The following is a 26,537-nucleotide window of genomic DNA, read 5'->3' on the forward strand; positions in this document are numbered from 1 at the left end:
TTTCTAAAAAGTATTTTCCGTTTTTTTGGTGAGAAAACCTATACATTTTCAATATATTATGACAACGCGTACTATAATTTTTGCCAAAATAGTGTAATTTCTTGGACCGCGTACTATAATTCGGTGACAAAAATATGGCAACACTGGTTTCTAGCCATAATATTTTCAATTTTTCATTATTATTATGTTGTCTATGGATGCCATTTTTTTTACCAAATAGATTAATAACGACACTTGTGCTTATTATTGATATCCATTGCAATTTGTGGAGTGGTCAGGGTATGAAAAATCCCTATTTATGTAAATTCAATTCCAGTTAGATATTACATCGTTTACCACGTTGCGTACGAGCAATACATAATCTAATAAACAATGTCGCTCAGCGCTAGTGCAGAGAACTTGACAGGAGATAATCAGGTATTTTTTTATGTTAACATTAAACTGTCAGATGAAAAATGTATTCAATAACAATAACTAAGCTGAATGCCTGCCAGAAACGAACGATGTATACTCTTGCATCTCTTTGTAACCCATTGAAATACAGTTTTACTGTATAAAGTAACTATGTGAGTCATGGTTTCTTCTAATGGATGTATGACATCATTGTTCTTTTGTGATGTGGATAGTCAATTACTAATAATTGTTGTTAACTTTTCAGAGTTGTGATGGAGGATCCATGTGTCTTGAACTGGCGCTAGAGGGTGAACGGCTGTGTAAAGCTGGAGATTGCCGTGCGGGTGTGGCATTCTTTCAGGCTGCGATCCAAGCGGGGACCGATGACTTACGTACCCTCAGTGCCATCTATAGTCAGCTGGGAAACGCTTACTTCTATTTGGGAGACTATAATAGGGCTATGCAATATCACAAGCATGATTTGACATTGGCAAGGTATAATTATCATCATATACTATGTCGATGGATTACAATTGAGGTGCTGAGGATTAAACGAGTACAAGTTACATACAATTAAAAATTGACTTTAGCAGTTTTCACATCACCATGTATTCTAACATGCAACTGTTTTGAAAGAATGTATTCCCAACAATGGATTATTAATGCATCGACATGATAATATATAAAATATTTAGGTGTATTTTGAGATATTTGTTTATATGTAACATTTTTTGTCATGTTGGACATTCCAAATTTGAAATACATCAATATGATATCTAGTTTAGTTAGACATACGAGTTTTAACGCTTCATGGATCATTTGAGAATTGGAGCCGTTTCACACGAGACACTGGTGTCTCTGGACCATGGACCCCACAAGGGGGGGCTGACAGGGCTCTAGCCTGAGGGCCCGGGCTCAGGAGGGGCTCGGCGTGGCCAGTCGACCAGATACATGAGATAAACACACATCACAAATTTGCTTTAATAGTAAAAAAAGTCAGGCGCTATTCTCCTTCGATAATGTTATTATTTAAAATTATGGTTGTACGATACAATTTTAATTGTATATCGATGCTCGACAACACCATAATTCAAATGGATGTATTAAAATATACAAACACACTAAATATAGGTACACATTAATTTTACCGCATACACCATTCGGAAAACACTAACGTAGAGCGTCACTTTGCCTTTATCCTTAGCGATAGCTAGAGGGGCCCGCAAAAGATCCTAGCCTGGGGGCCTGCTTAAGGATGTGGGGCCCATGCTCTGGACACTGCATATACCTATAAATAAATGTGACACACTAGTGTCTCTGTCATTCATTTATGTGTAAATGCAGCATCTCTTCGTGAAACGGCTTCAAGACCTTATTTATAAAATGTTGAAAATAGTTGCTTATGTAGAATTTACAATTGTTTATTTAACTCTACTCGACCACCAGTGCATTTGTATTTATGTAATCCTTAGATCCTCAATTATTATATAAAAATATACCTGGGCATATTAAGCATAGTACCCATGTACGTTCTTGCTCGACGGTTTTGCTCGATTGAGCATATTGACTTGGAAGCATGCTCGTTGTTGTGTCCACACAGTCGAGCAACTCGACACAAGACGCTGTGAGGCCACCGTCGCACCGCCACAACGTCAACCAAGAGTGAGAGCGAGGCCATACTAGCCTTGCCTGTGCGCCCTCACTCCCTCACTCAAATTACATCGTACAAGAATTACAGACCTCCAAATCTTTTTCGGATAGCACAATTTTGTTCAATGTCGAACAAAAAACCATCGAGTCAGATGATATACACGTTGAGACATGTTGGAATCAGCGTAAAACCATCGAGCAAAAACGTGCGTGTGTACTTACTATAAGCATATATTTTATAATGCATTAGCTCGAGTTTAAGAAGTGGGTAGAGACTTCCAATAGGTTGTTGGTTAGGTATGAACTGTTTTAGAGAGTAAAATATGTCAATTGGCCTTGAGGAGTATTATATTTAGCTCTAGTTTTAGTATATCATTTTTTTATCATTTAGTTCTGTCATGGACTTTTTACGTCTTTGGTCATTATTGTTATAAAAAAAAAAACAAAACCAAAAAACAAGTATTTTTTACATATTTTCTTGATTCCACTGATATACATAGTTAACTGAAAACATAAATAATCAATAGAATAATTCAATACCTAAAAATATACGAAGGTCTTATTTTTATTTAATAAGTAATAAATGAGTTACTTAGCTTATAACATTTTATTAATCAGTATATCTTTCAAGTGATCCTGCAAAATCGAACTTGTCTCCAATAAGTTAAACCTCTTATGGAGGCTATACAACCAATCACTTTCTGTCTATGATTCTGCTGCCCGTTACCCGTCTTTAAACTGTTTTGAGTTTGAGTAAATCAAGTCAAATAAATATTTAATAATATTCTTAGGCCGCATGTCAAACGATACTAAGCTAGATATTTGCTGCATATTGTACATGGAACAATATTATAGTAGATTTACTATAATTACTTCATACATTTGGCAAACTGAAATATTTTACGTGAAGAAGTTCAACCGCTTACCTTTTGAATACTATAGTTTGGCAATCACTGAGAGGATAAGTTAACAAGCGCACTAAATAATTAGGATTTGCAATTTCAAGGCTCTTTCGGTTTCTTGATTTTGAAGTCCCGGGATTTATTATTTTGGAATCTCAGGATTACTTTTTATATGATTTTTCACAAAAAATGTATTTTAGTAGGTTTTTTTTTAAAATAAAATTCAGCAAGGCATTTGCTTTATTGAAGCGAATCGAAATGATTCTCGTAGCATTGTTGCACTACTTTCTGTTAAACTATTTGCTGGATGGGTTGCACTCGGGTCGATTCCCTTCATTGAAGCATCTCGTGATATACGACATTTTTCGTTTTATTGTCAGGTGCGAGAACGAACAAAGCGGATGGTTTGCCGATATGTGAATATGCTACGTACAATTGACCGTGAAAGAAACATTCATTTTCTAGATTCAGGCCACAAACACTCAAAGATTGGCCTTGTGATTTGTTGATCGTCATGGCGAATGGAAGACGAATCGGAAATTGGATTCGTTTAAACTCAAATGGCATATTGATTGGGATCATCGGAATTCTCGGAATGAGAACTTCCTCACCTTTGAACATTCCTTTGATTATCGTTGCATGAAAAACATTGCCCATGAGATTTCTCACCACCAAACGCGTTCCGTTACATAGTTTTGGTTGGTTCAGATTTCGAAGCATGATGACTACCGAGCCAACCTTCAGTTGTAAATTGTGTGGTGGCAAGCCAGGCAGATCCAATGAGTTTAAAAATTCAGTTGGATAGTTGGTTGCTTCGTCTTCGTTTGTTACACAGTCGGTTGATTTGAAGGAATGCAGTGGACCAACGATTTGATTTTGAATTGTGAAGTTTAAATGATCCACATCTTTGTTCTTTGCCACAAGAATTGCTTGTTCACTCAACCAATTGTAATTTTTGTGGTATGGAATGATGTTCGGGAACACTTTGTTGATGAGTTCGTCCTTCGTTGAGACGAAATTGAAAAAATTCAGCGGAAACGAAATCAATCCGTTCGATTCGTCGACAGGAACACGGCCATCACCGATAATCAGTAATTGCTTGGAGAAATGTACAGTAGTAGGATGACGTTCATGAATGGGGAATGAGAAAATACACCAAATCGCTTCATTGCAGCTCACATATCGACCAACTTGATAGTGCGTGATTTCATCGTTGGTATTGGGAGTTTGAACGCCAAAAACCGCCATTTCACTGCCTTTGGTGTATGTATTGCAGATGTATTTGATGGACTTCACTGAATTGCAATAGTCCACGTTCCATTGCGCCTTGAATGTTTTGGATTATGTTTTTTTTTTGTGGTTCTCTTACTTTTCCAATGCGTGAGGAAACTTCTTGAGGCTGAGACGAACAAAAAAAATTCATCAAAATCAGTCAATCAGTTCTCGAGATATCATCAAAAAAGCCGTTCCATATGAAATGTATGAGAAAATGAATTTTCTTCATAATTTTTTTTCCCGTGATTTTTTCCGATGTTTTAATAATTTTGCTATTCGGTGCAGAGACAAATCCAACAAATCAAAGATCATAAAAATCGGTCCAACCGTTCTTCGCCACTGCCTTTTAACTGTTTTATATATATAGATTACCTACATCTTTTTTTCTTTCATTATAGAACAATGGGTGATAAACTAGGTGAAGCTAAATCCTCCGGTAACCTTGGAAATACATTGAAGGTAATGGGAAAATTCAATGAAGCCGCGGCATGCTGTAAACGTCACCTGGAGATATCGAAGGAGTTAGGCGACAGACTGAGCGAGGGTCGCGCCCTTTACAATCTCGGAAATGTGTACCATGCCCAGGGCAAGCAGCTTGGTAAAGTTGGGCAGAATGATCCTGGACATTTTCCACAAGAAGTCAGAGACTGTCTTAATCAAGCCGTGGCATATTACGAGTAAGTTTTTCTAGTTATGTTATTAATACTGTGGGATTAATGAATCCGCACTGGATTAGTGGCAAAACACCCGCTTCCAAAGCTATGGATCTGCGTTTCAGGTTACACAATTCGTTTAAATCTGCATGTACTTACTTACAAATTGTACCTGGACACAGAGCGATGGGTAAATGGGATGGGCGAATAGTCTACAGCCATTCCTTTCTGTGGAATAGTTAGGCTTTATATGCTTCACTTTAAAACAAACACGGTGTTCTACATCCATTTATTTAGAAATCAAGAAGCTCATGAGTTGAAGGTTCAATTGCATGACGTTTAGAAAATTAATATAGAAAAGTTAGCAGGCTTATGACTTGTTTAGTTTTTTTTTAAGTGCAAATCTGATATTTTTCATTAGGATAATGCGAATTTTAAAATTTTTCTTGTGTACCGGGAAATGGAATTGTAATGGTAAATTTTATAAAACTAACTTATTATTTAATTATTTATTTTAAAAAATTTTAAAAAATCACAAAACTTTGTATAAATTATTTTTAAAGACCTCATATTATTTTTGAAAACTGCAGTAATTATGATTTTGTAAGTAAATTACCATGTTCAATCGTAATCGGAGGGTATTATGTATTAATTTATTTTTCACCCAACCGCTTGGGTACATACACTATTAAATACATGTATAAAAAAATATAATAAATGATAAACAGTGAGATGATTAGATTTAATATGATTTTTTCAAATAAGTTTGTCTTAAGGCCCCCATATATGAACAGTTTTACCTTCAGTTTCGCCTGACCTGATGGAAATCTGTACCATGTGTGGGTATTTTGGCCTCGAGGTCATGTGCATACGGATCCGCCAGACCGGATTGTGTGTGGCCAATCCCTTCCAGTCTGTGCTTGAGCAGCAGCCGTGTGCGACTTGTGCGTTGTTATATAAAATTTTGTCATATAAATATATATTGTAATATAAAAAAACATTACAACGTGATACTATTGATTGCGTTGTATGTGTTTAACAAAATGGCGTCATTTTCCAAAGACTTTATTAGAATTCATTGAGTTATTTAAAACACAAGAACCATTGTGGTTCATAAAATTAAAAGATTACTAAAATAAAGGAAAGCGGAACGATTATTATGATTTGCTTTTGAATAATATTTTGACGATTACACCGACAGCTAATTGTTATACAAGAACTTATATTTCTGAAAAACCAAGAAGAGCCTATGGACTTTTCTCCGATATTGTTTTTTTCCCCTCTTGTATCAGTGCTAAGGCGGTGTAACACAATAGTTACTTTCATCCATATGCGTGTTCACTCCTTGCGATAAATCAATCAGAACTGACACGATTGCGTCGTGTATGTCCAATCATCCGTTCAGTCCACACTGAAGCAGTTTCGCTTGTTCAGTTTGGCCTTTCCATGTATGGGGGCCTTTAGTGGTGATTTTGGAAATGCATGGCATTGTTGCAATATATCTGCTGCGCATGCGCATTTACAATTTGATATTGACTCAGTGCGCATTAAATTTGGTTTTGCTGCTTTATAATACAAAACAATGTCTATTGTCGAATTTCTATTTTTCATAGCCATACAATCAATGTCTCGCATTCGACAGTTCATATCTTTGTATTGTAGATATTGTTACCTATAAACAAAAATGTCTTGATTATACGTGACTGGATTTTATCAGGTTGGTAAGCCTAGTACAGATCTACGTACACCTTCCTGCAACATAAGATCTTCAATTGTTTGTAAACTTGCACATGCACAAATTCACTTGCAAATATTTTTTTTCCTTCGACCATGTCCGATCCTGATAGGATCATATGGGCCTCCACAGAGTGGAGGTTTGTATTGACAGATTTTGTTTTTTACGAGAAATGGATGTCAGCCACTTGCTCAACCTATTAGGTCCATACCCTGACACACACAAATTGAAAAACAATATGTGTACTTGCCAGATCCAGGATTCGAACCTGGGACCCACGGCTTTATAGTCCAACGCTTATGCCGCGCGGCCACCATGGGCGTTTACAACGCAAACATTGGTACAGTGGAACCCCGATCTACTGTTCTCGCATAAATCGTTGTCCCGTATGGATCATTCATTTTTGAAAGTCCCGCCAAACATCCATAAGAATAATGTTAAATAATCCCGCATTAACCGTTCCCCGATTTATCGTTTTCCTCGATCTATCATTTAAATATTATGGTCCCATCACAAATATTATCCCGATTGACCGTTTTTGTTGAATATTTATCATTTCGCTTTCGTAGAATTGTTTATGATTACAGACTATTAGGTACCGTCCAGGGTGGACGCGTTTGGCGGAGTGTTTAAGCGGCGTGCGCAGCTAAAATGTATAACTGTGTGTGAAATGTTTGTAGACAATGTCATTTTTTGGTTATATGTTTATACATTTGAGTTGCGCTCGCCTCTCAACGTTACGCCTAACGCGTCCACCCTGGACGGGGCCTTACAGACCTTTCAGACGCGTCGCTTTGTTTGCACAGGTCGGTCGACGCTCAGGCTTGCCTCGCATCCCGTATCATGAATTTTTATAAGTCAGAACTAAAATGCCCCCATGAAGAAAACTAAAACTCTAGCTGAGAAACAGAAAATAATTCGACGTCGATAAAATCCAGGAGAAAATAAGTTTTTTTTAAAAAAAAAAAAATTATATATCTCGCATTTATCGTTTTTTTTCTAGGGTCCCTTGAAAATCGTAGAATCGGGGTTTCACTGTACCATCAAATGGGGTGAATAGCAACACTTTCCGGATTTGTCGACTAACCTAGGCCATATATTCAAACAAATAAAAACTTGCAACTTAACCTTTTAGCTGCCCGTAACGTAACGAATACGTCATCATATACGTCGCGTTTATGAGTCAAATATTAATTTTTTCAATTTTAAAACGTATAACTACATCTATGATCAAACCTTGTAAGCAAAAAACTTTTGTAAGGCTTATACATCGCGAGAATAAGGGAATTTCCCAAGAGGCCAAATCACGGTTACCTCAAAGTTCCCCTGTACACTGGGATTCCTTGTACTGTAGGTACGAGTCAATAGTGACGCGAGTGGCGATTAATTGACGCCGCGTTATCAACTAGTAAAGTCGAAATGCTAATTTTCTTATTCAGATTTGCGTTATAATTGAACTGTTTTCAATGTCTTTATATTGAAATTTAATTTCTGTTGACTGACCAAGTGTTTTTATTTATACTTCACATACAATTTGCATATAAAAAAGTGTTATATTTACGAGTTATGCTTTAAAGATTTTCGATGTTTTTAGATAGAAATTGATGAAAGACCAAGTGTTGTGACTATGTTTTATTTGTATTTCGGATTCAATTTGCGTTGTTTGCTTGCGTTTTATTTACGAGTTTAGTTTTACAAATTTTATGAACCAAAATGAATGAAATTGACGATTTTGGTGAAATCCATAACCTTATCAAAACAGTTGAATCTGAATACGATGGAAGTGATGATTCGGATGTTGAACTTGAAGAAACTTTCGAAGTCGATGAAAGTCAACATACCACATCGGAATCCACTGAAAGACCGACATTTGAGTGGAAATCGGATATGTTTGAGCCGCGCGCATTTTGTTTGTATGTTTTGAACCGTGCTTCGAAATTTTCCATACACAAGAAAATTTTTAGTGATTTTAATGTGTTTAGTGTAATTTAGTGCTATCAGTATACAAAAAGTACAGTAGTACAAAAATACTATAAAATTTATTTTTAAAAATACTAAAATATAATCTTTTTAAAACTAATTCTTGTAAATGCAGTGTTGTGATAACCCTACCATATCTGAAAATTTACAGATTTTTCACGAAATTGTATATGAAAAACTTTTTCACCAAACTTCAATTGAGGTCTCATATATGAAAGTGCATGAAATTTTAATTTTTTTATAATATATTTAATTCCTGGGCCCTGGAGAGTATACCTAGTACTTTCAGCTGGGCTTCTAAAAGGTTAACCAAAACTCGGGTCTTGGTCCAACCATCAAGCTTAGCAAAGAATATGCAAAACATTCTGAGCGTAAGCATTTATTTTAATTTTTTAGGTTGTTGTTGCTGTTCACCCCGCAAGATGGGGTGAACAGAAAAAGCCATTGAAAAAACATTTGTTTCTATTCCTTAAGTTGTGGGGTGAACATAATCCATGCTAGAAGACTATTCTAGAATCCAACCAAAACACATTATTTCAGTACCTTACGAAATAACTAGAATATATTTTTAATTAAATAAGTCGAATAGTTTCATACTCAGATTAAAAGTTTCTGCAGTGTCAAAATAACATGTGTGTCATCAAAAAATGATAAGGGAGCTGTCAAGATTGGCAGTGTTGCCAAGATAGAAAAACCACATGTTTAATTTTGAAAAAAAATATTTTGGGGTTACAGAGATGGCAGACGTAACACCATTCGGTATTTTTTGTACCTATACCATTTTTTTAATTAGTAACAAGCTCATTTTTAAGCGGCTGAATCACGAGACATAAACAAAAAAGGTAATAAACACTCAATGTTTATATTCCATGTGTCGACACTTCAACTTCGATGTTTAATTGTCCATGGATCCAGGCTTCCCCAGGTCTCGTAAATTCACATCTTTTTCGATGTGTGTTTGGACCATGGTATGGACCTGATAGGTGGAGCAAATGGATGTCAGCCAATGCTCAACTTATTAGGTCCATACTCTGACTCATTCACAAATTAAAAAACAACATGTGTACCTACTTGTCAGACCCAGGATTCGAGCTTGGGACCCACACTACAGGCCGATGTAAACCGCGCCGCCATCGTCATAAGTGTCAAATAATTTTTTAGATGACTAGCACCATTTTTAACGTATACTTATATACAGATGGAAAGCGAATATTTGTAATTATATTCACGGCATTAATGTTATTATTAACGTCAGTTTTGTTCGCCATTTTGATTTATGTAACATAGGTAATTAAATAATATGAAAAGCAATTAACGACTGGCATAAACTAGCATTCAATAGCCGTTTACTGACTGAGCGAGCAGCCTCGCAAGGCAAATGCTCATTCAGTCAGTACGCAATTCGCCCGAGGAAAACACAAGCGCCGCCTTGCCTGAGCGTTGCCGTGGCCGATCTAAGCATTGTCGGTTTTTGTCGATGCTCAAAGGTGCCTCGGTACAATTGCCGTGCGCACTCAGGACGATATTATTTTGCCTCACTCGCTCGCATTATGGATAAATATCAATGTTTCAAGCTGATACAATTATAAGGTAACTACAGACAGCTTTGGGACTCGCAATGTTCAGAATACACGAATAAGGGGCTTTGGGAAGATGCATAGATAAATATAAGCCGGGAAATGAACCGCCCCATAGCGGATCTGAAAAAGAAGATTGAGTTCTTGATGGGATCATACAGAAGGGAAAAATCAAGTTAACTTTCATATATATATATTTTTAACGTAAAACTTTTTAGATTTTTGTTTTTTTTTCTTTATAAGTCGATGAATCAGTAAAAACGCAGTAACTGCGACAGCAATTCAATACATAAACAAAAGAATAATAAACGAAAAATAAAATTCATTCATAATAAAATATAAATAAAAGTTATATTATAAATAACATTTATTATCATCAATGAGAAGGATGAAATTGTTTATGTTGAGACAGATCATCATAATTTGGTTCCCTGGTTGTTAATTTTAATCTGAGATGCGGTCCACATCCAAAAACCTGTTTCTTTTTTTTGAATTAACGTCTACAAATGCTGAAGAAGCAACGTCACATAGATAGGAAGTTGGAAAAGGCAAGATGTATTTCAGGACTTTCTCTGTTAAAACTGGATTCACATGTTGCATTTGCAACCAGAATGATCTTAAAGTACACTCCTTATATTTATTTTTCAAGAATCCGTCTGAAGCTATTTCCAACAATGATTTGATTTTCCCCATCTCCACCCGCCATGTATATGCAGCCGCGGTTTGTGCACGGCCGCCTTCCATGACGCTATAAACGTGTCAGAATGAAAAGATTTTAGTGCCACACTTCGTTGTCCCAAAGCGATGATGCACGGGACTGATGTAGCAACCATGCATCTTACTGCTTAATTGCTCTTTTTCCGCATGCGATAAACCATCTAGCATGGATGTTGTATTGATGTCGTATTAATGCTTGTTGCACCAGGCACAGCCAAAGCCCGGTGCAGCGCGTACCCCCTCCAAACTCTTCCCATACCCCAGGGGTACGCATACCATACTTAGGGAAACACTGCTTCAGACTATATTATGGGTATACCGATATATCATGGGTGAGTAAGAGTGGTGACCAGATAGAATACCCATATAAGTGTTTCGCAGTTGCTGAATTTAGCATAATTTCTTTATTATTTCTTTGCAGAGAGAACTTGACATTGATGAGTGAGCTGGGCGACAAGCCAGCGTGCGGCAGAGCGTGTGGGAACTTAGGCAACACTTGCTACTTGCTCGGTGACTTCAGTCAAGCCATAAAATATCATACCGAACGCCTCCAGATTGCTAGACAATATGGAGACAAAGCTGCTGAAAGACGAGCCAACAGTAACCTTGGAAATTCTCACATTTTCCTCGGCCAGTTTGAGAATGCAGCAGAACATTATAAGTAAGTTTTTCTTGTTTTGTGTTCTTTTTATACACAAGTGGTTAACCTTTACCTTATTGTGCTAATAAATAAATTCCATTATGTCTTGTGCTGTCACATTGCTTTACTGTATGTACTAGTTTGAAAGATATTATGACAGTATATTAAAATTAAAATCTTGTCTGTTTTGACTGCATAGATACATAACATAATTAGATATACACCCGATCCTCTGTTTCAAAATAACACGGTTTAAAAAAAGTACTGATTATTCTTTATTTACACTGATCATTTTGCTTTAACACGGTTTAAAAAAACTAAAATTAATAAAAATACGTACGTATGTACATAATTATCAAAAAATTGCGTTGCAATGGACCGCAAGCCACTTGTACATACATGGCACCACTTCGGGTTCGATATGAGAGACGCGCTTCGGCGTCAGTGTCGTATTTCTAGTGATGAGTACGTATGTACATATTTATCAAAAAATTGCGTTGCAATGAACCGCACGCCACTTGTACATACATGGCGCCACTTCGGGTTCGATATGAGAGACGTGCTTCGGCGTCAGTGTCGTATTTCTAATGATGAGAATGATTTTTCGGCAGCGAAGAACAGCAGTAAACGGTATGTTTATTGTCCAGTAGCGACACTGAATAAATATATTTCTCTACGCTAAATTTAATTTAAATCGAAAACTATGTATTTTTATGTATAAATATTATTTTGTATAAATAATAAATCAGTTTGATTTATTTTTGAGTTCAAGAATAGTACTTTAGGTACTTTGTAACTTTCCGCTCAAAGCTGCCATCCTCGAACATTATACAATTCGTAAATTGTGTAATTTCTTAACGTTTTTTTTTAAATCCAAGATAGTTGAGACAACAAAAATTAGACAAAAAACGTCCCGAGTCACCTCTTTTCAAAGCATTCTTCATATCGACTTTGTCTTTTAATGATAGTACAACACGTTTTCTTTTCTATGGCATATCGATAATATTCAAAATAAATATATAAATTGCGAAAATAAACATTTCAGAAAACTAACTTGTGTGCCAGTGTTTAGCTCCCCTATAAAAATATCTAATCATGGCGCTTCCCCCTCTTTATTTCATAAAATAGTACAGACACAATTTTAAATAATAAAAAAAGTATTAATACAAAAAATAAAAAAAACATAATTGCCAAAATAAGGTTTATTATAATACATAATATTATATTCATTTTTAAATTAATTTGTTTTTATTGCGACGGATGTGCTTGTTTATAAGCACAAAGTTTATCAAACGTAAGTGTCATTGAGGAGTTGAGAGTGCTATTCGTAGCTCTTTTTCTACCACTAAATGGGATCGATATTTGAATATCATTGCAGCTAATGATAAGATGATAAATTTCAACTAAATATAGGGAAGTTTAACAATAAAGTTATCGTTCCTAAACAAATTTGCTTCTTTGTTCTAATTTTCATCAAGAAAAATTACAATCTCATCTTTGAGTTTAAACATCCTTCGAATCACTTTTGCACGAGATAGCCAGCGCATTTCACAATAGTAGTATGGCAGTTTTGCAAACAACCTAACATTTAAAGGACTATTTTTTTCTGTAGTTTAGAACTAGCGGCCGTTTTATGAACTATGCACTTACAAACTGCAAATCAGTGGTTACATATCTGTTGAACTTTTTGCGGCCTCCCCAGCTTGGAAGTCGCTGGTAGTGTGACGATTTATTTGTGGTTTTGTTTTCAATTAAACCAAAACAGAATTTAAACTTCCTGTTTTGGATGATTTTATTTATGTCACAAAATAAAAGCATGACTCATAATGACAAACGCTAACAATGAAATTAGAAAGTGACAGATTTTTTTTTAAATTTGTTACCACATTATTTTAGTGATTGAGGATTTATAAAATATACCCACTGCTCATACGGTTTTAAGTGAAACTTTTTTATGGGTACACCAGTGTTGCCAACCGTACTATAATTATAGTACAATACTATAATTTTGATTCTGCTAAAATGTTAAATACTATAATTTTACGTCAGATATGCCAAAATACTATAATTTTAAATGATTCAAGATGAAAAATGTTCCTGTACTATATTTTTTACAGAAATACTATAATTTTTACGCCTTTGTACTATCAGCATAGAAAAAGATGGCATCACTGGGGTACACCTAAATCACTGGTGGAGTAAAAACAGCATTACGAAAAATTAATGACCTTCAAATGTCATCAGAAAGTATCAACAACTCACTCATGCACATTGCGATTCACATTACTGTCCTGTGTATTAACTGCTCAGACACCATTAACACTGAATTCCGCCATGCAAAATAATGTTTTATGCTGACTGCTCAGTTTCCCTCTCTCAATTAAGAATCAAAAGTGCTTTATGTAAAAAAGCATGCAAATGCTTCTAAGAATTAGAACTGAACCTCTTAAATATGTTATGGTCTTAGAGGTTGAATGCTTTTTATAGAAAAATATTTTATGTAAAAAACATCACGTTCTATTGAGGACAATAAGATATAATAAAATCAGATTTAAAACTACTTCATATCATTGTATTATGATTACAGACGCACATTAGTTCTAGCCCAAGAACTGGAAGATGTGGCAGTTGAAGCTCAGGCATGTTATTCACTGGGGAACACTTACACTTTATTGAGAGAATATTCTGCCGCCGTGCAGTACCATGTGAGGCATCTGGCTTCAGCACAGCAGCTCGGAGACCGGGTGGGAGAGGGCCGAGCGAGCTGGTCTCTCGGGAATGCGCATGCTGCCTTAGGCAATCACGAGAAGGCGTTGTATTTTGCTCAGAAACATTATGAGATATCTAAAGAGGTATGGAATAATAAAATATTAACTCAATTTACAGTATGATATAATATGTACACGGAATTAATGTAACTATAAGAGTTAGTCCACTAATTATGTTTTTATCTTCTATCTTTAACTTGGTGAGCTATTGATAAAATGTACAGTAAAACCCCGTTAATACGGACACAGTTAATTGTAAAGTTGCTGTAAATCTAAATTGCTAAATTTCATAAAATATATTTATAGCGATTTCCACTAATTTTGATGACTGAACCATAATGATTACTACTGACACTAATCTGAATGAAATTGTATCAGAAATGGAAACAATGTTAGTAAACTGCCAGAAAAAAGTTTTACTGTTTATTTGCCATACATTGTGTATTTCATAATAGATTTTTTTTTTCTATATTGGGTCCCATTGATTTTGATTTATCGGAGTTTTATCATACATTGTCCAGACATTGGCACTCGCTTTAATATTTATTTACGTTTTTTTAAAAATTAAATATCTAAAATTAGAACTTTGAATGTATAATAACTTAATTTTATTAAAATAGTCTGAGGCGTGAGATACATGAAATACACAAAGTCGTTCAAACCAAGTCTCAAAGCCTTGTTGTTTTTTCCCTATAAAAGTGATCTACATTTTTCAACTCATCTGTAACTAATTCATAAATTTTCAGCTGGGTATATCTGCATGGTTTGACTAGATTAATCCATACATTGATAATTCCATTATTGAAATACGCTCATGATTATTTCCTACCATAATGTACATTTTCTCTGCCGCCGGTTATAGCATGTCAATACATATTTTATTGCCAATCCTAAACCTCGACAATGGAGGAAGGTTGTGAATGCGGCTAACAGCATCGTCCCGTAAAAACAATTATTAGGAAATCAAAAGAAATTGCGTCGGAACTCAGACTATTCAATAGGCGACAATCAGACATGTCTGTTTGCTTTCTGTCCCTAGTATTTTAAAATTTATAATAATAGTAAAAAACCTTTCTAATTTAAAATGGTTTACGCGATATGCAAAACATCAATAACGTCTACCATGAAACAAATCCGGCTTGTTTCTGTAATCTTACTCCGTTTTGTTGTGTTTGTTGCAATGGAAAATAATTACAAAGATGCTCCTGTTGTCTCACATGTAAAGAGAGGAGAATGAAGACGTTTTCCGGTGGTGGTCAAAACCCACATTTGGTTGTAGCGCTGATATGAATGAATATTCCTAAATTTTATTGGCATTTGCTTGTCCTCTATTTTTACAATATCAAACAACTGAACACATCAGTTTAATTGTGTCTGTATGTTATCTACAGTTAGGTGATTCACTTGGTGTGGCCACCGCTCAGCTCAATATGTGTGATCTCCGTAAGGTGCTAGGATTACCGCCATTAGATTCACCCACCGAGAGTGAGATGGGAAATGAATTTGATGGCATAAATTCAGGGGTTACTTGTGACCCGATGATGGCTTTAAGAGTGAGACGGCAATCAATGGAACAACTCAGCCTGTTACAGGTATCATCATTTACTATTTACTTGCCAAGTTATCTTGATTAAAGAAAACATCTTCAAATAGTCAGTTTTTATATATAAGACAGTATGAGCTGTCTGTTTCAAAATACTGAGTTCAAAAATCAAATTTCACAATTCAATGTTTGTGGTGCATTATTTTTTCCATCATATTTTGTTTTAAAATAAGAAACCCATTTATAATTAGCTGACAGAGAGTTTATTGCAATAAATATAAGCATAATGAAAATAGAGATATTATTACCACTTATTTCTATCATTTAAATTATAGATCATTACATAATATTAATTGTACATACATAATTTAGGAACATCTCAGAAATATATTATGTATGGATTAGAAAACATTGTAAAAAAAATATGACGCTAGACATCCATCGGATTCAGGCCAATTAGCATTTTATTAAATTAAATTAATAATTTCAATGATTAATAAAAATTATAGACCGATGTTGTTGAATAAAATGTATAAGGATTGTAATCGATTGTTAAAAAAATATTAATTTTATGGCCTTCTAGCTCACTCCTGATTCAAAACCTGGCCATGGTACCAGCATGAATGCATCGAAGCAGCCCTTATGCAAGAAAATCCTCGAGGTGCAATCTGAAGATGGTCCTGCGGAGTCTTTCTTCGACTTGCTCACCCGTTGTCAATCGGAGCGAATGGACGACCAGCGGGCAACTTTATCTCAGGCTGGTAAAGAAAATCAGCTCAGAAAGCATCCCATTAAGCAACCGAAGCTACAGCGCTCTGCTAGCAATGATAACAAACACAATGTCAGGTAAGATTAATTATTATAATTCTGCCTGAGAAAAATACATATAGCCTTGCCATTATATCATGACCGTAGACGGCTTAGTGACGATTTGCTGGACTACAAAGCCCCCCACTTTTTAATGTACATTAATTTAACCCGACCCCTGCTTCTGTCCTTTACACCAATGTTTCTTAACTTTTTTTACATCCGCGGACCACAAAAAAATGTTTTGCGGACCATCAACATTGGAATAAAATAATAAATATTTATATTTACACTATTTTTGAAACAATTGTCAAAATATAATACAACCCCACTTCAAATGTTGGGTTTCTAGGTAAACCACGCCCCCGTTCTTCTCCCCCGTTCTTCTATGAAACAATTTATGACTGTATACAATAATAGTGTCATTCATTCCGGAAATGACTTGTAAATTCATTGTGAACCCTTGTAGGTGCACGAGTTCTGAAAGATATTACTTGAAATTTAATATAAGCTTTTAAAAATGGATACTAACTATTTTTGAACTGCAGAAAATTTTTGCGGACCACCAGTGGTCCGCGAACCACCGGTTAAGAAACTATGCTTTACACTATATACATTGCTTAAAATTGCAGCTATGCTATATTAGTGGTAGAACCGTATTTATTACAAATGGTGTTTAGGGGACCAAAACATAAAATCACTAAATCATCCATTTTTTTGCATGTTCAGAAGCCTAAATATATTAAAGTGAAAATGAAAAAATGGACTAACATTTAAATTAGATGCAAGTCATTTTGCACTGATGATTCATTTGTAGCAGATTTTACACCATTTCACCTGTATCTGTCTAAAACTGCAAATAGACTTTAGATTCAGTCAATTCGATCAGTTACTAAAAGTGCATCTATTGCCAAGATAAACCAGACAACTTTCATCTGTCAGGAATGGATGATCTAATTACATTTCACTAAACATTTGAATGCAAATGTAGCCTGAGTAAGGATAGACCACATCGATTATTGTACATAGAATGGCTATAAACACGCTTTAATACGCCAACTTACAAAATATTAAATTACTGTGATACACTAAATTTAAGGATTATGAAAGGCTTACCTGTCTAAGCTTTATACACATGTAATAAATATCATTCTCAATATTTTTTCAGCACAAATAGTGAAGCAATGCTGGAACTGATACTGGATCTTCAATCTGAAAGGATTGACTCGCAGAGAGCTTCATTACATCCTCCTAAAAAATCGAATCATGTCCTGCCAGGCTTGTTGAGCCCACCAAAACCTCCGAAGCAAAATCAGAAAACTGATGATGACTTTTTGGATATGCTTGCGAGAGTTCAGGTAAATATCATAACACATAAATTGGTTAGGTTAGATTCCCACATGTTATATCTACTGATTATTAAGTTTTCACTATAATTAAATTATGGTTCAAATAAATGAAAAAAATCAAAATATTCCCATTCATTCCAAGACGTAACATGATTGATAAGATTAAAGTGTGCATCAAGTTGTCTGACTTCATCCAAAACCTACTTTATGATTTAAGACAATCCCAAATTCTTTTGGTCACTTAACATTTGTCTATGCAAGTAATATTCCGAATCTGGGTGGTTTAGGTGTATTAAAAAATAATACTCGCTCTTAGGGACCAAATAATGTCCCTACACAATATTTAAGGGGGGTATATTGACTTTGTTAAAAAATGTTCACTTGTTTAATTAATCTTGCAATGGAGACAGGCATCTTTCTGGAAAATGGAAGATATCAAAGGTTCACAGTGTTCACCTACAGAGTCATCAGCAGAAAGAAATATTGGGACGATCATCTCCAAGACTCAAGGCATTTATAATGAATAGACAGCATCGATTTAGATTACATTTATGATAGCGTAAGAGTTATATTTTTGTCCATGATCGCACGACAGCTAAAGTTATCGCGTGAAAAGTTTTGGAGAACTATATCAGTAAAGTGAACAGTTATTTCACTTATATTTAATTATAAAGTGTTTTCCACTTGTTAAAACGTGTTAAAACTGTGAACTAATATGCTCCTCCCATTTTTAACCGCACTTCCATTATAAACTAACAAGCTCCTCCCATTTAGTCGACAAAAGCACATTCATTCACGTAGCCAAGAAGATATTGTCGTACAATAGTCGAATAATATGTTGACATCATACTAAGAGTGATGATATTTATTGATAACAAATACAATATTAAATATGAGAATGTAAACAGAACTCCCGATGTATTTATAAACCTAATATTAATACAATATATATGTACCTATATTACAATTCAAAATAAATACTTAAATAAGAATTTGAACACAAAATAATACTCCCAACAATATTATTTAAAAGACAAAAAACAATTAATAACGGAGCCTTATAGCGCCTGTACACGTGTATGGATTTACTTGCACCAATAGTATGTATTTTAGACTGTTTTCAAGAGTAAGCGAAACGCAACTCAATCGAGGGCATTCAAGAGACAATCGACAGGTTGCATGACAACTCATCTTCTTTTTCAAACCAACGTGAAGAAAACCAATGTTTTGTGTAATAGCACCTGTCCTGATCGAGATTTCTCTCTGATTAGCGACGGGCAAAACATCGAGAGCGTCAATAGCTTGAAATACCTGGCAGCACACATCACCGAAGATGGCATTTTGCAGAGAGAGCTCTATCCGAATGAGAATGGCTGGAACAATATTCAACTCGATGCGGAGTGTCTGGAACTCACGATTGTACTCTGACGGTGCTACTTTACGGTAGCGAATTATGGCACCTTACGAAGGCTCAGGGCAACTGTATACTGAGCTTCGAAAACAGATGTTTGCGACGGATACTGGGTGTGCGGTGTGCGGTAGGAGCAACGAGAAGATAAGGGAACGCACGAAGTAGCCTCTCATTACGCTGAGAGTGAAGAGGCGACGTTGGACCTGGCTCGGCTACGTGCTGCGGATGCCAGAAGAAAACCTCAACCTGACTTGCCTGTTCTTCAAGCCGACTGGATTCCGGCGTCCTGGAAAGCCCTCTAAATACTATCTATAGAGTGTATATGGCGGAGCTATGAGATGCTGGTTTGACCTGGAATGAAGCAAGAAGACTGGCGAGGGACAGGGATTCTTGGAGGCGCCGCGTGGTGTCCATATGCTCCGACTAAGGGGTGGATATGGCCGAAGAAGAAGCGAGACGCGGTGTCGTCATTTTATGGTACTACAGTAGAACCTCGTTAATAAAAACACGGATAATTTGAAATTCGCCGTAATTCGAAATTTTCGCGAAAAAAAGTCCCTTGAACATTATTTTCATATAAAATCATACCTTTAATTCAAATTTCGTAATTCGAAATTATATCAGAGTCCTGGCATATAAAAATTTTCAATAAATCGTAATAATCGAATAACACACACGGCACCGGAAATTTGGTAGGTACATCTATGATCGTAAACGATATTGATGAAAATAATTTTTTTTTTTTTTTTTTTTTTAAATTTTAATATTTTTTCCGTATACATTCCACAATTCGTAATTCGGATTTTTTTTCGATAGTCGGTCCCATGGAATTCGTATTAACGAGGTTTTACTGTATTTGACCGGTTGTGAAAATTGATTAACCTCAAAATGAGTCAGCGTGTTGTAGTTAATTTTTTTACCAGCACTTGCAATTTGCACGATAATACGTGTTTACACACGCATTTTTTTGGTTATCGCGATAATACGTACTGTCTGCAGTAAATCCATGCACGTGTCAATGGGGTATTATTTCATTAGACGATTTGACATTCGACAAAGTAGTAGTATAGAACAATAAAAATTGACAAACACCAAGGAAAACCCCCTAGCAAAGCTGTGTACACATTAGTATTATATAAGCGAGGACAAACCGTTTATTCATATAATCTTGATAATGATGTTACAACTGACATGGCTATCGGCTAAGAAACTTCGTTTTGAAACCATTATTATGTGGTTCTACCATGTGATCGCCAGTTCAATAACTTACAATGCTTCTATAAAAACATTTCTATATAATTAGTAATCATGTCAATATGGAATGTAAGAAATTATTGTTAGATACAGTGGCGGCCGGTGATTTTTTGGATTGTAATTTTTGAGGGTGCGCTGGAAACCTACCTTATTGAAAAATGAAATCAATTCGGCGTTATTTTTGATTTGACAAAACGTTATTGACATTTGAGAAATTACCTGTATATTTTATATTTTTAATAAAACATGTTGCGAGTTACTTAAATCTTTATTGGATTTGTTTTAAGAAACGATTGCATCTCTTATAGTAGATAAATACCTCTTTCAACGTAACCCATCTTATTCTATATAAGTACATTATCTTTAGCAATTTGTACACTGTATGAATAATGATTATTATGAAACTGCACTTTGTGAAAGAGTATTAAGATTTATTAGCTTATCACTAGAATTCATGAATTAATAATTTTCTATACCTATTATAAATAACCAACATCATTTCGCGTTCAGTCAACACACAGGATAATGAAATATTAATTTTCCAGAAATGCGGTAGGTACAAAAATTATTTTTATCTTCACTGATTTAATTTGCAGTACACATAAATCAAAATATCTTACCGACATTCAATTATATTTCTTGCCCATTTTAAATTTTGAAAATAATGAATTCTATTGTATTTAGTTTAACAGGCCTTTTACATACGAGATTGCTAAATATGATACTAAACATAATTTGAGCATGAACAGAAGTCGCAGCGTCTATAATAACAAACCATAATTCAAATATGTAATTGCTTCCTACTTAGAACAATATGATGTCATTTTACCTGGTCGGCGCACGATATTCTCGAACTTACGCATGGCATAAACGATTAGCAAGGCTTAAGTTGTTTTATAATGGCTTTAGTTAATACTAAGCTTTGGGTTCATTTTAATTAAATAAAATATATTGCCGGGGCGCGAACGACTTCAGTGATGATGACGTATACGGTCCATAGTGCCTGTATTATCGTCGATTGGGAATGTAGGCACATCGGTTTATGGTTTGCATTACAATAAGTGAGCGATAATATTAAAAACCTATGAAGAAAAAATATGATTTACGATTTTAAACGATGTTTCATAGCAATGTAAGCAGTGCAGTGCACTTGTATGATGTTAGACCAGCCGCCGCTGGTTAGATATGATAAGTAAAAATGCATTATATCTTTGCAGGGTTCAAGACTTGAAGATCAACGATCAGAACTTCCTCGTCCCAATGTGAAAACTTCTCAAAGAGGTGTCACTGTTCCAGATGAAGACTTCTTTTCACTCATTGTCAGGGTTCAGGGTGGGCGAATGGAAGACCAGAGAGCTACCGTAAGTCATAGATAATCTGTAATATCTACAGTCAATTCATAGCCTTAGTTATGTTGAATACCTATCTGTCTCTCGCGGAGTCTAGGCATAAATTCCAAGTTCTCATTTGTTATTTGGCTTCTCAATTTACTCTTGCTGTGGATCATGTTTGAAAATGATTGCTTGCATAATACAGTAAAACCTCGTTAATACGAATTCCATGGGACCGAAAATCGAAAAAAAATTCGAATTACGAATTATGAAATGTATGGGGTAAAAATATAAAAATTTTGAAGAAAAATTTTTTTTTGATATTCATTAATTTTGTTTCCGATCATAGATGTGCCTACCGAATTGGGTCATGTGTCAGGATTATTTTCATTACCTTCTTAAAATAAGTAATTTTTGATTTTTTAAGAAAAGTCTGTCACTATTTTCAATGACTGGCTCTTGAAATAGTGTACTTTATTACGATTTATTGAATATTTTTGTATGCCAGGGACTCTGAAATCATTTCGAATTAAAGGTATGGTTTTATATGAAAATAATGTTCAAGGGATTTTTTTTTCGGGAAAATTTTGAATTACGGCGAATTTCGAATTATCAGTGTTCTTACTAACGAGGTTTTACTGTATGAGCTTAGAGGCGAATACAGTAAGAAAAACAAACACATTTTTTCAATTGATTATGTGACCGGAAGGCGATTCAAATGTTTAAAATCATTGTGTCTGCCATATTAGTCCGGTTGTAATGGAATTTTACCTGAAAATAATTACCCCTAACATTGAAAAAAATCTGTGCTATGACCGCCATCTTAGAAATTGGTGTATTAATTTTAGCTTTTCAGCCACATCTCAACTGCTAACAATATTGAAAAATGTTTCAAATAAAAGTTAAAAGAAAATTAAAAAATACACATTTGTATTGGGAAAGATGTAGAGAGCAGATTTTGAATTTTAATTTTGAATTTATTAAAGTGATGATGTGTCAGTACTTTTTAATTTACTGTGCATCTCATAGATTATTTTTAATGGCTGAAACAAAATAATTGGCCACTGTTTTCAAAGATGGCAACAGTAGTACTTATGCTTGTGCATAGAGTTGGGTATTTCCCGAGAAAATCTCAATCTCGAGATTCGGGATTTCCCGAAATGATGAAATTTTGAATTCTCGAGATTCGGGATTTCCAGAAAAGAATTCTCGAGATATCGGGAGATTTTAAAAAATCTGTAAAAATCCTAAAATCAGTGTTAAAACAGACAAATTCCAAAAAAATATAATATTTTTTTTATTTATATAAGAAGACAAACAAAATAGATGTAGGAAAACAAAAATAATTCAAAACATTACATACTTATTAAAATAGAATTTAAAAAAAATACAAACTGTCAATCACATACGCTTTTGAGACAGAAAATTCCCTGATTTTGCAAAATTTGCGCCCATTTTGAATCGACGTTGGCTTAATTGTGTTAAATGCCCCGATCAGTCTTTCAACGTTTTGTGTTTCTGTCCACTTTTTTGATATAGAAAACCGTTTTTTCAATTAATATTTGATAATAAAGAAATCGCGAATCCCGAGATCTGGGATTTCCTGAAATGTTAAAAATTTCAATTCTCGAGATTCGGGATGGAAAATCTGGAAAATTTCTCAGTAACCCAACTCTACATGATGTGCACAGTGTGAGACTACTGTACATGCATAGAAACATTAGGGGAATTATTTACATGTAAAACATTTATTGTAAAAATTATCATTGCATGAGGTATTAATTTGAATACAGTAGAACCTTGATTATGCGGATTAACTGAACTATCTCCATCCCCAATAGTCAGTCTCGATAATCGAGGTTCTATTGTAAAAGGAATAGGTACCATGAAATACAACTAAATAACTAAATTTACCATGTTCAAACCTAATCGGGGCATATGGGCCTCCACAGAGTGTAGGTTGTTTTTACAAGGAGTAGTTGTTTTTTGAATAGTTAATTAAAAATATTAAAATAATAATTATATATTAATAAAATATAATAATTAAAAAAAACAACATGCATTTTTTGATGAGCCGCGGGTTCATACCCCTAGACCAGGGGGGGGCAAACTTTTTGGATGGAGGGCCAAATTCAAGAATTCGAAATGAGCGGCGGGCCGCAAGTAAAATACCATTTTTAGATATACACTATTTTGAAAATAAAGAATTTTGTTGAGGTTCATGATCGAAAATGTTTGTTCACATATAGATATAGGTAGATCCAAAAATAACGAACATTTTTTGCATAATCTTTAAGTTGGTCGAATTTGTCTGAATTAAGGGCATTGTAAAATTTGGAGATTTCTTCACGCGATGCAATTCTCTTAAATCAGTGTCACACTGCAGATCAATAATCTCAAATTGTAGCTTTGTCGGTAAACTATCAATATCTATTGAAAATGAATCGCGTACTATTGCTAAACTTGTCTCAATGTTTCGGAAGTCACCAAATCTTTGTGAAAAATCGTCATTCAGAGCTTTAATAATTTTACCATACTCTTCAAATTTATATTCTGGTATATTCAGCAACTTCAAAGTTGGAAAGTGGTCCATGTTGTTATTCGATATTTGTCTAAGGAATAACTTGTGTTTTAATTGAAATCCATTCAAACTTTTTACCATATCATGGGCATATATTTTTTTTCCTTGCAACGCGGAGTTAAAAGTATTTAAATGTGTCACGATGTTCAACGTAGAAAATAGTGCTTACATAGTGTAAGACGAGGCGCAAGGAAGACGTCCTGAGACAATACATTTACGAAACAACAAATTCTTCAAATTTTAATTTATTGTTAATATTTTTTAAAGAATTATAAAAAAGGTATTCGTAATCAGAAGTACAATTAATGATCGGGGGCCGCAAAAAAATACCCGGCGGGCCACATGCGGCCTGCGGGCCGCAGTTTGCCCTCCCCTGCCCTAGACCAACTAAAATTACCATGACTGGATTATAATAAAATTGTAGATCTTTGATTGAATATGCTATTGTACCCACATGCGTTTTAAAACTAGATTACATTTTTGTTTTTACACATTTTCATATTCAGTACCAAGACATACTCCTGCAAATTTGAAGTTCCATTACTCTGCCTATTAACTTGTAACATCTTTTTTTTTAGGTTCCACTCCGTGAAAATCGATTGAATAGCAGTAAAACTCCTTCCAACAAAAAGTAAATTTAGTATTGTTACAACGTAATAAAGCAGGTTCGACAGCAAACTTTAAGTCACAGATGTCTGATCTTATTGAACTTGAAGTGTTGCTTTTCATTTTTCATTCTGTCGGCAATCAATTCTTCCACATTATGATGGCTCTAATGATATTATATGCATTTTTCTTATATGTTTTTTATTCTCTATTATCAGTAATTAATTTATTCAGGACTTTTATTTTGTATAACCGTATCTGTATATATTTTAACAAAGCAGCACACTCGAATTGTTTTTTATATAAGAACTTATTATTTCTTTCAAATGAATTTAGAAAAAAACAGTTATCTTTGGATATTCCAACAGAAAACTGAATAATACTTCCCAAAATTTTAAATCTTTATCAGTGTAAATGTAAAGAAGTAAGTGCATGATTGTACATGTGTCCATATAATATGATATTATTTTTGAATTGAGAATTGATTAACAATGCATCTTTTTTATTAACGCATAAGCTCATCCTATAAAAAGTTCTTCGAAAATATTAATACAAAAGTAAAAATAACAAAATGTTTATTTTCGGTACCTAATTCATGAAACAGAACCATATTAATATTTTTTCGGCTAAGGATAAACAATTAATTAACTGGCCAATCAACAATCAGATAGTTAAAACCGTGGCATTATATGGAAATGCACGCACAAACGATTCAAAAATCGGCTGATTCTAATACCTGTGTACTTTCACAGATTTCTGACCAATCTTAACTGGCCGAGTGCATTATGTTCAATTGACGGAGTAACCTCATAATGGTGACACACGTAGTATAATATGTCTAAAATCGTAATATTTAAAAAAAACTATATATTGTTTCGATTCTAAAGATATTATGGTCCTTGGAGGTTGTATTAACAATTTTTTTTTTTTTAAATTTAAAAGTGGATGTTAGCCACTCGCTCAATCTATTAGGTCCGTAGTCTGGGCCGGAACACACACTGAATAACATGTGAATTTGCCAGATCCTGGATTCAAACCGTAACGTATTGGCCGATTAATTAATTCTTTATACATGCCGAAGTTAATCTCTAGATAGAAAACCGGCCCATGTTACTATCGGCTGAGTACGGTCATTCTATTGATTAATTGTTCATGCGCGCTGAACCTTGGACCAACATCAACTATAATTTTCAATTATTTAATTTGCAAAATCGACTGAAAATCATTCCGCCATGGACAAGTTGCACACCTGCACTTAGAAATATTACATGGCCTAGTTATGTCAGTGTGGTATGTATTTCATATCAGAAACCACGTTGAAACAGTAGATACATAATAAATATTTGAATAATTTTCTGAGAATTG

At 34.6% G+C, this 26,537-nt stretch overlaps 1 protein-coding gene across 1 annotated transcript; it reads left to right on the top strand.

Annotated features, from left to right (window-relative positions):
* The first annotated feature begins 193 nt into the window (after nucleotides 1-193).
* Nucleotides 194-26,537, top strand: pins (G-protein-signaling modulator pins). Its single transcript, XM_085942484.1, has 10 exons — nucleotides 194-417; nucleotides 659-888; nucleotides 4,619-4,897; nucleotides 11,304-11,543; nucleotides 14,110-14,374; nucleotides 15,682-15,882; nucleotides 16,417-16,679; nucleotides 17,809-17,998; nucleotides 21,872-22,015; nucleotides 25,145-26,537. The coding sequence occupies exons 1-10, from the start codon at nucleotides 373-375 to the stop codon at nucleotides 25,199-25,201; spliced, it is 1,914 nt and encodes a 637-aa protein (XP_085798610.1). The 5' UTR covers nucleotides 194-372; the 3' UTR covers nucleotides 25,202-26,537.

This window comes from Rhyacophila brunnea, unplaced genomic scaffold (assembly GCF_057557595.1).
Source record: "Rhyacophila brunnea isolate RB1 unplaced genomic scaffold, BYU_Rbru_1.0 scaffold_1, whole genome shotgun sequence".
Taxonomy (NCBI): Eukaryota; Metazoa; Arthropoda; class Insecta; order Trichoptera; family Rhyacophilidae; genus Rhyacophila; species Rhyacophila brunnea.

Excerpts from the sequence above, each read along its gene's own strand:
- pins (XM_085942484.1), top strand. The coding sequence starts at position 373 with ATGTCGCTCAGCGCTAGTGCAGAGAACTTGACAGGAGATAATCAG. Across the intron at positions 418-658 it reads ACTTGACAGGAGATAATCAG|AGTTGTGATGGAGGATCCAT; the intron begins GTATTTTTTTAT and ends TTAACTTTTCAG. Across the intron at positions 4,898-11,303 it reads CAAGCCGTGGCATATTACGA|AGAGAACTTGACATTGATGA; the intron begins GTAAGTTTTTCT and ends ATTTCTTTGCAG.